Source organism: Pezoporus wallicus, unplaced genomic scaffold, assembly GCF_028554395.1.
Source record: "Pezoporus wallicus isolate ANWC-B61680 ecotype Strahan unplaced genomic scaffold, APGP_CSIRO_Pwel_v1 contig_2997, whole genome shotgun sequence".
In the NCBI taxonomy this organism is placed as follows: Eukaryota; Metazoa; Chordata; class Aves; order Psittaciformes; family Psittacidae; genus Pezoporus; species Pezoporus wallicus.
The window spans coordinates 14617-27607 of NW_026637066.1; the positions used below are offsets into that span (position 1 = coordinate 14617).

A 12991-nucleotide genomic window follows, 5' to 3' on the forward strand; every position below is an offset into this window, starting at 1 on the left:
AACCATCTGTCAACTCTTTAGAAGGCTATTAACAAGTTGTCCAGTTTAATTTGAGAGTTGTCATAGCAGGGGGTTGGAACTTGATGATCTTAAGGTCCTTTCCAACCCTAACTATTCTATCATTCTATGTCCAAGTATAAATGTATGCATGTTGCAGAATCATGTATAAGCAAGTATAATGTATAGCAAAAGACACCCTTTCTGTTTTAGTTTAAAATAGCTAAGTGTGGTGTGTATGCTGCAGTGCACTGCTAAGTTGTGGTAGCTGCAGTTATAGTGATAATTGGATAACTAATACTGTGACCTTTTGGGCAGCATAATATTGAATTTCATCAAACATTTTAAATAACAAAATATAAAGAGTTAGCTTTATTTATGAAAATGCTGTGAGAAACTGATTTCATTGACTGCTGGTATTTAAGGAAGAAAAGCAAGGAGGATGATGAGTAGACTTAAGAGCCTCCACAGATGCACTACTGTGGCCACAGTGTAGAGGCAGGACATGCATCCCATTTCAAAAATAAAATAGTTCCTTTAAGAAAGTGCTAAGTGCTGGGAGTGCTTGCTTATATAAAAATGCTTGTCATTAGAAAGGTGAGTTTTCAGGTGGTCTGACTGGAGAGTGGGTTTGGACAACTTTGGTGTCAGAGTAAAGGGAGAGATCTGCTGAAGCGGGAGCTATGAGGAAGCACAGAGTGATAGTTTCTCCTTCCCCACTGTGCCCTGCTCATGCTCAGTCATGTAACTTGGTTACTGGATTTGCTGCTCAGGTATGCGAATGTCTGGTAGCTAGCAAGTATGGTGCTCCTTACTGAGGTCAATAAGCAAAATTCCAATTCATATTTTCTATTTAATTAATTGCTTGTGTCTTGTGTGCTTTCTACTGTGTCCTGTTTTGCAGACTTAATAGACTTTTTGTTGTTTTGATTGATTTTTATCCAAAAGCTAAACAGTCTCTCAAATGACAGTCCCATCACCATGTGTTTGGTTTGTACAGTATTACCTGGACACTTCCTGTTCTGCATGTCCTCATTGTATAGTGCTGCAAGTACGTTGCAAAGGCTCTTAGTCCTTTGGACTACAGACATCTCCATTGTTAGTCTGTTATCCAGCTGCTTATCAGTTCCACTCTTGAGCACCCATTACTTCAGCTGTACTACTCCATTAAATAAGCTTCCTGTTTTTCAGGCCTGTATGGATTATGAGATGGAGGGAGGGTTTATGTAGTTACCCATGGCAAAAGAGCCTGTGCTGCCTTCAGCCACCATGACTAAGAGGATAAAGCTTTGTTGTCCTGAGCTAGGAAGACCGCAGATCTTTGCAAGAGTGCAGAAAGAGACATGATACCCATTTTGGGGGGATTAAACCAGATGAGATTACTTACATGTGTATACCCTTGAGGAGGGTAGTGGAAAAGCAGGGGTGGTTAGTATAAAAAAGGTTTAGATATTTGTAAAGATCTGAATCTGAAAGATGTGTGTCCTAAAATAAAACATTACTGTAAACTTAAATGAAAACTTCTTGAATTAAAAAGCCAATCAACCAACCAAAGTAGACCTCAGTTTCCTCTGCGTGTTTCATGCAGCTTCTTCACACCTTCTGGCAGAAGTATCAGTCATTTCAGCTGCTTGTTCCTGCTTTTTCCACCATACTAGCGTCTGAGTCAGACGTGACAGTTGGAAGTGTGCGAACAGGCAGATAAATTACTTCTTGAATCTGTGTGTCTATGGAGATTGCAAGCATATGACAGCTTGTAGCAAAATTTACCATGATACCATTAACTCCCGTTCCATTGCTGATTTAATTTTCTTAACCAAGTAAAAATCCTAGTAAAATAGCAATGGAGAGTTCAGCCTGCATAAGCTTCAGAGGAAAAATAATCCAGAACTTGTTGTCTTGTGAGACAGTTTTTATGATGGGATGTTTTCCACTTCATAGCTATTTAGGACTTCATCTCAGAAACTGTGCATGATTGTGTGGCTGCACATCTTCTCTAAAAGGCTCGCTGATACGCTGTACTAGGCTTTGAGACATCTTTCTTTTTAACTGTTTACATGTAATAGTAAACTTTTTTGAACAAGGGTAGTTCCTTCCTGTCGCTACCCCCTAAATGTGACTCCAGGAATAAGCAGAAAAGTAGTTTACCTATTACTTGCTATTTTGGATAACCAAACCAGGATAGAAGCCTTTGCAGTGGTGAGAACCATACAGAAAAACCTAGTGGAAATTTGTTCCTTTGCTGGTATGTGTTAGAAAAAAAACTACCTGAGAATATTGTCCCTTTTTAGGAAATTAGAAAGCAACAGTTTTCCTTGATTACAGAATATGGCATCAGTAGGTAAATGATTAGGAAACACTAATTTGAAAGCAAAACAATAAGGATACTGAAAAGCCCTCTGTAAAGCTTTCTGGTTCTTAGATAGTGGGTATGGCAAAAGGGATGCACTCTAGCAGCATTGCATCAATGTTGGCATCTTCTTCCTGACACTAATGAGTAATGGATATTTTGGTATTAGTGGCCTCTTGGCTTGAATTTGTGCTGTGATATGTGGAAAAAAATGATGCATTTATATGACTGTGCTTACTATAATTTATATACAGCGAGTATAGTAAACGATGCAAATGTGCTTTTAGTTCTCTGGTTTACTTTGGATTAACTTACGTTTGTTTATAACGATAAATTCATGTCATGAAATGGTTTGACTGGAAACAGCTGGTGTGGTAAGGAATTTGATGATAGAACAAAATAGCAATAACATTTGCTCATGAAGTGGTAGAGTGGAACCTCTGAAGAGAATTCAACTGAGATAGTAACTAAAGGCAGTCATGGAATAAGAGGTGATCATGGGAGCGTATTTGGAAAGGTTCAGAAGCCAGCCTGGCTTACTGTATGAAAGGCTTCCTGTGAGGCTCTTCCCCTCCCCAACGTGGTTTCCCACTGGAAAATGCTAAGTTAAAGTAATAACAGTGCTCGTGCTCATATAGCATATCCTGTCTACTCCTCCCTTTCCCATGTCATGTCCTTGACATGAGCAGCAAAACAAAGGCACAAAAGGGCAGCAGGAAAAAATCGTTTTATGTGCTACCCTTTGGGAAATGTGGATAATTCCATTCAGTCAGTGTTGATATTCTGTGGGTAGACTGCTGGAAAGGAAAGGTACAAATCTTTTCAACTTTGAGCCTTAAATAAAGGTTCTTGCTATCTACCAGAGTTTTGGCAGTAACCTGCATTTGATGGGTCTATGTCCACTTTGTTGCTGCAAATCTGTAGTCAAGCTGCTTGAGCCATGCTGGTTGTGGCGTGTGTTGCTACCAACTTGAACAGGAGGAAGGCAGAATGTCCTGATGCAAGAGTTCTTCTGTGCATGTGAATGGTTAGATATGCTGTGGATATTTTTGCTATGTGACTTGCTTTTCTACTTTTCTGAAATAAAGAATTGTGATTTCCTACCCCATGGGGCAAGTAAAGACAGGTGAAGTGGGAAATCATCAAGGCTGGGCTAGGAGTGAGGATCAGAATACAGTTCTGCTCTTCTGTCCACAGAGTTCATTGGTTAAAGTAAACTGTCCTGGAATTGCTAAGCAACCTCTTCTTTTGGCCAGAACCACAGTGTCTGTTCAAAGAGCTCAGCAGTTTGGTCCAACCCATGCTGCTGCAACAGCATTACTTCCCAAGCTAATAACTGGTATACACTGTACTTGCAGTCCTTCAACAACCTCTAACAGCTGCTGATTGATTTCTCTGAGAAAGGTGGGGTTTGCCAAGATAGCGATTTGTTAGTTTTTTGCACAGAATGAGGTGTCTGGCAAACTTGCAGGATGCAACAGAGCTTTGTCCTAAAGTAGGGACTCTGTGAACTTAGGTTGTATTCCTTTTGACTAGTCTCTGCTGTCTGTGGCCCATTCCTGTTCTAGAAAACAGCAGTGTTCCACAGACCACTAACTTTAGGGAGGACTAGGGAAAAAACCTCAGATCTTCATTTCAAGAGTCTCAAATATTTTCTGTTTAGACAATTTGCCTTTCAGTTTGTATTTATCAAAGCTGTGTGGTTAGTTATCCTGTACATAAACACTGTTTTGCATCTTCTCTTTGGAAGTCAGGATTCCTGATCTTCAGTGTTGCTGTCTTTCCAGAAAACAGAAAGTACTGGCAAAATGATGTGTTTCGCTTCAGTGGCTGGTCTACATGAAAGATAAACTAGTCCTGTAGACTCAAGTTATGCAAGGAGTGATTGCGTGAGCATGGAATTTTCCTAGTGGCGTCTGCTGAGCATCCTTTTTTTGTACAGTTTGCAAAGTAGTGTCTTTAATTACAAAAATAAATAATTATTTTAAGTGAATAATCAATTTAAAATGTAAATTGCAAGTACATTGCAAAGTAAAGGTATTAAAAACCCTGACAATCTCCAATGAAAAAATCACATATATGCCCTGTGACTGTGGACTCAGAAAGATAGTAGTAGGGCATGCTAACTTACTAAGTGGCAAGTGTACAGTCCAGCAGTTAGCTGTATCATGTGATTTATAGAGGGGGCAAAAAGACTGGAAATGTCTCTTCAGTGAAAGTGACATTTTTTTTGTCTTTGATGTTCTGTAGTCCAGAGGTGGGGACTGTGCATAACTGTGAGGTTTGCAAGGAAGCAAGTTAATTTGCAAGGATTCCTGGAGTCTGGCTGGGCCGTTCAGCATTGTGTTGAAAAGTGCTGCTGTAATTATGCAAAATTTTCATGCATTGCTCTCTGTGTGTAATCATATCCTCTACTTTGTATAGTTACATAAATAAGACTAACAGGTGATTTGCAAGTAGAAACAGTATCAGTAATAAATACTATTCACAGTATTTGCATCCAGCTGTTTTAGTTGTATTTATTGTTCTGTAATTGCTCACACTCTTCCCATTTTTAATGGATTTATTTTGCTGGGTACTATGAAGAGTAGAAAATGATAGTGTTTAGTAGGCACTGTAACTTCATGCAGTGGTTCTACTGCTATAAATGTGTATAAATATACATACTTACATTTGAAAAGGTAGCTTTTGAGTAATTAAATGTGTTAGTATTTCAAAGGCCATTCTGAGCAACAGGCTTTCAGAAACCGGTAAGATGTAAGAAGTGACATCTTTGTGTCCTGGAAAGTAGGAGTTACTTACAGCTGGCATGGTGTAACAAAGACTTTAAAAGTTCTTTTTCTGGTATTGTCACAGTTGCCTGTATGAATGTAGGGAAATCTCTTGTACCTCCCTTTGCAGCAGTGTTTTTTGCAAGGCTTCCCAAACTTGCAACTTTAATTTCTTAGCTGCCAGTTAAAGTGCTAGACCCACCTTGTTTCACTCAGCCCTTTTGACATCCTCTTTAAGAGCGCAGAAACACAAATTGTTGTGCAGTTATTTTATAAATGTTGCATCTCAGGCCAAAATGTGACTTACCATTTTTGCTTATTATTCTTGCTCTTTGAGGATCAGTACTCCTGTTTTCTTCTTGTTGAAGAGAAGCATGTGGTGCAGTGCACAGGCCTTCCTCAATCCAAGTTGTATTAAATACATCTGCATGACCTGTTTGAGATAAATACACATGGCAAGAGCTGCAAGACTGCAGCTATCAGTTCTAGCTAGCACAGGGCTGAAGCCAAATTCTCTTAATTTCTGACCATTCTGTGCCAGTGTGTCCTTCGGGACAGGCTTGGGAAACATGCATAACTCCGTGATCACCACACCCCAGGGGTGTGGTTAATAATACCCACAGATAATTTTCCTTCTCTAGCTCCTCTGATTATCGCCTTCTGAGTTTCGAGCAGAAGGCCCTGTTTTCCCCCTCTGGGTTTGTTGATAGGCCAGGTGAACTCCTTGAACTGGACGTAGTAAGTGAATTTGATCTGGTAGATATATCCCTCAGCTCCAGCTGTTTGCAGGGTGAAGATTGAGAGTCCGAGTCCCCAATAGTCGAGGCAGTCCAACTGGCAGTTGATCCACTGCTTGTTATTTCTTGGCTTGAACCATAGTGATTCAACACCTCCAGCAACTCTGATCGTGCTAATCTCAGGTTTGGGGGTGAAATACCACTTGACGGGTCTGTTGGCAGCAAATCTCTTGGCAGATGACCACGTGGTGAAGGGGTCGATGGTTTCTTTGTGGACGTATTCTGGGGTGTATTTTTTAATGCCGCTCATTGTACTTGAGATGAGTGGTGCCCATGGTTTCTGGCACGTTTCATGGTTCTGCATGTTTATTGTTTTTGATTCAGCTGTTTATGGAATTACCCCAATGTAATCTGCTAATGTTCATCACCGTCCTCTTTCATCCCATAGTTCACTTATTCGTTATCTATTTTCTGTACTCCCATTCTGTTCTATAGTCCCTTAAGCATCATGTTTGTTTTCTTCACTTCTTTGATGTCATTAAACTTCATCCTATCCTCCTCTATTAGATCAGACTTCTTGCCACTAACAAAAATAATGTTTTGTGTTCTAAGATCTCACTTTCTTTGTACCTCAGACTTGTTTCTTAGTGTTGGTTTTTAATTTCCTCCAGTTTTAGCAGTGTTTTAAGTTTTCCATTTGTTTGCTGGGGTGAGAGGTGGTGATGGAAGGGTGTGTGTGCAGATGAAACATTTTGAGGTAAACTGTATGCTAGCATCTATTTCCCTCAAGTTCCATTAATAATAGTTTTCAGCACTGTTTGCACTGTAGTATAGTCAGTAAATGTGGTGCTAAAACTTTATTTACAGAAGTTGTATATGAATTTCTACTGTGGCGTACTCAGTATGTTGAACTGCTGCAGATATTTTGTGTTGCTGTTTAGCCACTGAGCACTGCTGTATTTTTGATTAAACTAGCTTGGGTAACTTTCTGATGCGAGTGTCTGTATTTTGTACCAAAAACTGATTCCTTATTTGAAGAGTGAGCTTTAATTCTTTGTGGAGCTTTGCAAGAGTTATTTGGGGTGCTAGGGAAGATCTTTCTGTAAAGGTCTTTTCAATGGCTGTTTTGGGTGTGTCAGGGTTGAAATGCCTCATTTTTAATGAAAAGCTTAATTAAGAAAAGTGCTTAATAGATGAGTTAATGGATTAATGTGTTGCTGATGCAGGATTTTGTGGCACCAATGGGTGAAGTATACAAAGCCTCAGAAACAGAGTCTGCCTTGATGCACAAATGATACTGCTTTTCATTTTCATGTGGTAGAATCATGACAAAGAGGGCTGAAAGGAGTGAGTGTCATCTAATACATCCCTAGTTCAGAAGCAGGATGAGCTACAGCAAAACCAGCTTGGACCAGACGTGTTCTCTAAAATACCCCAGCAGATGTCATAACGTCCTCTAGCACTCTCTTCCTAAGCTTGACAAGCAATACTCTTCTGTTCTACAGAACTGTTTTCTTTTACACACTCTTTTTATTAAGATCTAACTTGTATCTCCTGTTAATCTCTCTTGCTACAGTTTAAGCTCTTCAAGCCCCAGGTTGGATGGGGCTTTGAGCAATGTGGTCTAGTGGAAGGTGTCCCTGATCATGGCAGGGGGGTTGGAACTGGATGATTTTTAAGGTCACTTCCAGCCCAGACCATTCTATGATTCTTTGTCGTACACAGGGCAAACAGAGAGAAACGTCTGTTCCTTTGTCATTTAAAAACTTGTGGTCATATACTTTTTCAGCTATCCGTAAATAAACATATGGGTCATTCTGTACAGAACCCCAAAGTTAAAACTAGAGCAAGAAGTTATTTGTGTGACAGGTTACAATTTAGAGGTGCTACTAAGTAGTTTCCCTTTCTTCTTTTGCCTTATTTACTTCAGTAAAACAGGCATCAGAGCAGATCATTGTTTTCATGCAGAACTTATTAAATATCTTGATAAGGGTCATTTATTGAGTAGACACTCTTTCATCAAGGATACCTTGAAAGACTTAGAATCATAGAATTGTAAAATGGTCAGAGCTGGAAGGACCCTAAGATTATCTAATTCCTGCCATGGCCAGGGACACCCTCCACTAGCCCAGGTTGCTCAAGGCCTTGTTCATCCTGGCGTTGAACACTGCCAGGGATTGAGCATTCACAATTTCCTTGGTTAACCCACTCCATTGCCTCATCATCCTCACAGTAAAGAACGTCTTCCTTATATCTAACCTAAATCTCCCCTGTTTAAATTTGAATCATTACCCCTTGTCCTATCACTACAGTACCTAATGAAGAGTCCCTGCCCAGCATCCTTATAGGCCCACTTCAGATGCTGGAAGGCTGCTATGAAGTCTCCATGCAGCCTTCTCCAGGCTGAACAGCCCCAACTTTCTCAGCCTGTCTTCATACGGGAGGTGCTCCAGTCCCCTGATCATCCTTGTGGCCCTCCTCTGGACTTGTTCCAACAGTTCCATTACTTTTCTATGTTAGGGACCCAGAACTGCACAGAGCACACCAAGTGGAGTCTCAGGAGAGCAGAGTAGGGAGGCAGGATCACCTCTTTTGGCCTTTTGATGCAACCTAGCACATGACTGTTTTCTGGGCTGCAAGCGCACACTGAAGCCTGCTCATGTTCATTTTCTCATTGACCAACACCCCCAAGTCCTTCTCCACAGGGCTGCTCTGAATCTCTTCTCTGCCCAACCTGTAGCTGTGTCTGGGCTTGCTCCAACCCAGGTGTAGGACCTTGCACTTGGCATGGTTAAACTTCATGAGGTTGGCATCAGCCCACCTCACAAGTGTGTCAGGGTCCCTCTGGATGGCATTCCTTCCCTCCAGGGTATCAACCGAACCACACAGCTTGGTGTCATCAGCAGACTTGCTAAGGGTGTGCTCAATCCCACTGTCCATGTCAGCAACAAAGATGCTGAACAAGACCGGTCCCAGCACCGATCCCTGAGGGACACCACTCATTACTGGAATCCAGTTGGACATGGAGCCATTGCCTGTAATTCTGTGGCCATCCAGCCAATTCCTAATCCACTGTGTAGCCCATCCATCAAATCCTGTGTTGCTCCAATTCAGATACAGTGTCCAACTGTGTGTGGGACAGTGTTGAATGCTTTGCACAAGTCCAAGTAGATGTCATCAACCACTTTGCCCCTGTCCATCATTTCTGTAGTCCCATCATACAAGGCCACCAAATTGGTCAGGTGTGATTTGCCCTTAGTGAAGCCATGTTTGCTCTCACTAGCCACCTCATTATTTTTCATGTGCCTTAACATTGTTTCCAGGAGATTGTGCTCCACGATTTTGCCAGGCACAGAGATGACACCAACTGGTCAGTAGTTCCCTGGGGATTTAGAGCGTAGTAGAACTAATTTGGTTAAGCTTCTAGGAGGAGGCAAGACCTGTAGGGCTTTCAGTGGGAGAATGTTTTGTTGCTTAAATTAGAGAGGGTGAGATTAACTCACTTTTTATGCATAAGCATTAATATGGTTATGATGATTAAACTGTAAATCTAAATGATTGCTATTTGTTCAGATATTTCTTGCTTCTTATAAAACAGATCAAATGGTTTAGTGCCTTGCTGCATTTGAAGGGGTAAACAAAGTACAGATATCAACCCAATTAAGGTGTCCAGTTCCTGTTTACTGTTATTTGCAAGTTTCTGTTTAGACGTAATGTGTACTCTAGAAAGTTTCTCTTGTCACGTTTGTTTGCTTTGGAGTTTATCCAAAACGCACTTGATTAAGGAGTTTCTCATACCTTTTACAAACCCACATTTCAATTGGGGGAAAAAACTTGTTTATATTAATGTAGGTGCAAAATTCATAGTAAATTCTGCGTCTTGTCCGTCTGTATTGCATTCATGTAATAAATGAAGTGTAATGTCTATTTTAAATTTTCAGGTGCCTTTAGAAACCATAGAATATGGATTAAGAAACAGATCACCATCAGAATGTACCAAAATACTGTGTACACGTACACTGTGTATGTGTACCAAAATACACGAGTATTTTCAGAAGACAGATTTTTCTTGAAAAACAATTAGCTGCATATTTTGAAGGATGAGTCAGATTGCCCTTGCTTCAGCTTTTGGTAGCACTGTGTTGTTCACTAATGAAGCTGAGGGGTGGCAGTCAAAAAGGTTGTTAGATAAACCAGTGAGTTAGATAAACCAGTGAATAAAAAGGGTGTTTTAACATGTGTGAAACAAATAGCTTTGGGATGCTTAAAAGTTAAGCATCTTTTTGTTGATCTTGTTGGAAGCTGTGATAGTGATCTCAAATGCAGGTTCTGACTGTGATAGGAAAAATTTCACCAACACATCATGGGTATATGCAAATATTAGTGGGTTTCTAAGGAAAAATAGCATTTGTTTTAGAGATCATGGTCCAGATGTTATTTGCTCTTCAGACAGTTCTTGCTAACTTTCATTACTGAATGTTGTGTTAACATAATGTTAGATTACAAAATTGAGACAAGTTTTCTAGGTTTTTTTCTTTATCTGTAATTTAATGATATGCTCCTACTTACCAACTATATTAGGTTTGAAAGTTTAACATCTGTTAGAATTTTAGTACTTTTTCATGGAGGACAGCTTCTTGATTTTCCTCACCAATTTTGGATTTCCCCTGTGAGCTGAAGGGGCAAATAGCAGTATGTGGCAAAGAATGTAATTTTCAGTGCTGTTGCTATCAAAATGGCAAAGCTGACCTACGTCAAATCTAGCTGAGTCAGTGTGTTTAAGAGACAAAAGACTGTACAGCTGGTTTTGGAATCTCCTGATTTTGAAATGCCTGTATACAGTCTCTGAGCAGCAGTTCTAAACTGTTTAATGTGGTGAATTTAATGTTTGACTGCTGCATTTTTCAGGAAAGTTAATGCGATTCCATTGCTTAAAACAGATCCCAGCAAACAACCAGAAGGGAATGAAGTTCAAGAGGAAAGAGAAGAAGCAGTGAGTTTTTTAGGAAGAAGAAAAGCCACTTCCTTTTTTTTTCCCTCCACATGGGGAAGGTGTGAAATGAACTCTCAAAACAGGGTAAAAGCCAAACCCAGAAAAATTAAAACCACAGAAATGAAAACTGATTTCCAGACAATAGATTTCTATTGCCGTTTTTTTGAACAACATTTGAAAATAATTTGGTTTAGGGCTAGTTCCTGTACCATACAATTAAAATAGAGATAGATTGTGTTGTTATCTATTTATTATTATATAGATATTATCTGTTGTTATCTACTTATTATTATATAGATATTATAGTATTTAATTGAGTTGCATCTTTATATAAAATAAAGCCCAAGCATGGAAGAGTCAGTTGCTTTTTGTGTGGTGTCACGAGACAAGTATCTGATAATTTGAGCACCTTTTTGTCTTAGAAGTACCTCTGTAATGTGAAAGTACCTCTGTACCTCTGTAAATGTGAAAGAAAATATGTTTTTAGAACTCGGTGTCCTACATGTTTTTTTTCAAAAAGCCTGCAAGCAAAATGGTGGTTTAATAAAATTAAATACATTTTACAGTGATCATGCGATTGAGATAATTTAAACAAACATCTCTGTGTGGTGAGGACTACACAGTTATGATGTGGTATTTTTGAGGGTTGGTTGGTCTTGGTGTGGTTTTTTTGGAACTAGTGCTTTTTTGTTTTTTTCTCCCCAAGGCTTGTTTTGATCTTCTCTTACAGAAATATAGTATATAAGTTGTACTTCAAAATGTATTTCTTGTGGTGAAATACAGGATTATTCTAGTGTATGACCTCCTACTTGGTCAGCCAAGAATATTAATAAATGAAATTAAAAGCAATTATGTATGGGGTCAGAGAGGTCCTATGGCAGTTTGCATCTGATGAGTATGTGCATCTGTAGTACCTTCTGTGCTGTAGAAATGCTTCAGACTCATTTTGGCTCCTTATCCAGGATTCTCAGAATGGGGTATGAAATAAAAGTGGTCAGCTTTAACAGTTTGTGTCCTCAGGTTTCAGGAAATAGGTGTAAATCTGCAGTTGTGCTGGTTGATTTCTGTGCTGGTTGATTTCTTTTAATGCTGGCTGTGATCTTCTGTGCTCACCTGTGCTTTTCATCTCCTGCTGTGCTTTGGCTGGACTCTTATTTTGGTTTTGACAGGAGCCCAACTACATTTGCCTTCAGAAATGTGTGTAAAGAAGAAGCATGGATTTTATTGAAGACTAACCTGAGTAATTAGGTTTGCTTCAGGCTCTAAAAGACCTATTACATAATCGTGAGAGACCGCATATGTGTATGCTGGAAGCTTCTTTGTAAGGTAGTGTGAGAGGGTGCACTGTCCTTGCCTAACTAGCTTGAAGATAAAGAGCCACCTGAATGTAAGCTGTAGCATCTTGAGGTAGGTGTCACTTCAAGTAGGTATCCAAAGCATAAGCAAGCCTTAATTAAATTTCAGTGCAGTGCTGCTGTAATTGAGCCACAAAAGGGTCCTTAGATGGTCTCGGTGTTTAGTCCTACGTCTTTCAATGGTGATTAGTTTTTTTCTATAGTTCAGCATTCCCCTTGTATTTCTTTTGCTTAAAGCTTAAAAGCAACTGTTTCATGAGGAAACAATAAGGATGGCTTTATTTTTGTTGGGGAAACCCAGGCTGAAGGTTCTGAATTGCCACACAGTGTGAATTGGAGGATATAGGTACTGGGGCCCTCCCTTTTTTAGCAGAAGCCTTTTTAAAGCTTCACACAAAGGGGTCTACAAAACATGAGCTAAACTTTTTTTCCTAAATGGCTAAACAGGATGTAGATACAAATAATAATTCAATACAAACTTATTTTGGTGGAGCTTTCTCACACAGAGCTTCTTGTATGTTGAGAAATGTAGTTTCCTTTTAGAAACAGCCCTTTCATTAGTTTCCGGACAGTGCTTAAGGCGAATTCATGCCATTTAAAACAAACAAACAAAAAGAATTACACCCACTCATTCCAAGGTGTAATTTCTTTGTTAAGTCATGTGTTGCCTTTTTTTTTTTTTTTTTTAAATTTGATGGTTTTGAAATGCATTGTTCTTAAAAACTGTTAAGATTTTTCATTAACGCTTCACAAAATCCTCAGAATGGTCTAGCTAGAAGCTGATCAAG

At 39.6% G+C, this 12991-nt stretch overlaps 1 protein-coding gene across 6 annotated transcripts in view; it reads left to right on the forward strand.

The window, feature by feature from the left end:
* The window catches only part of ARL15 (ADP ribosylation factor like GTPase 15), a 218051-nt gene that overhangs the window by 14498 nt on the left and 190562 nt on the right, over positions 1–12991 (forward strand). Inside the window, exon 1 of one of the 6 annotated variants that reach the window (XM_057403060.1) lies at positions 131–770. The exons of the other annotated variants lie outside the window; for them this stretch is intronic. Within the exon in view, the coding sequence (XP_057259043.1) occupies positions 681–770 (90 nt within the window). The 5' untranslated portion in view covers positions 131–680. Of the gene's footprint in view, positions 1–130; positions 771–12991 lie in introns of those variants that run through there. 6 annotated transcript variants of the gene reach the window in all.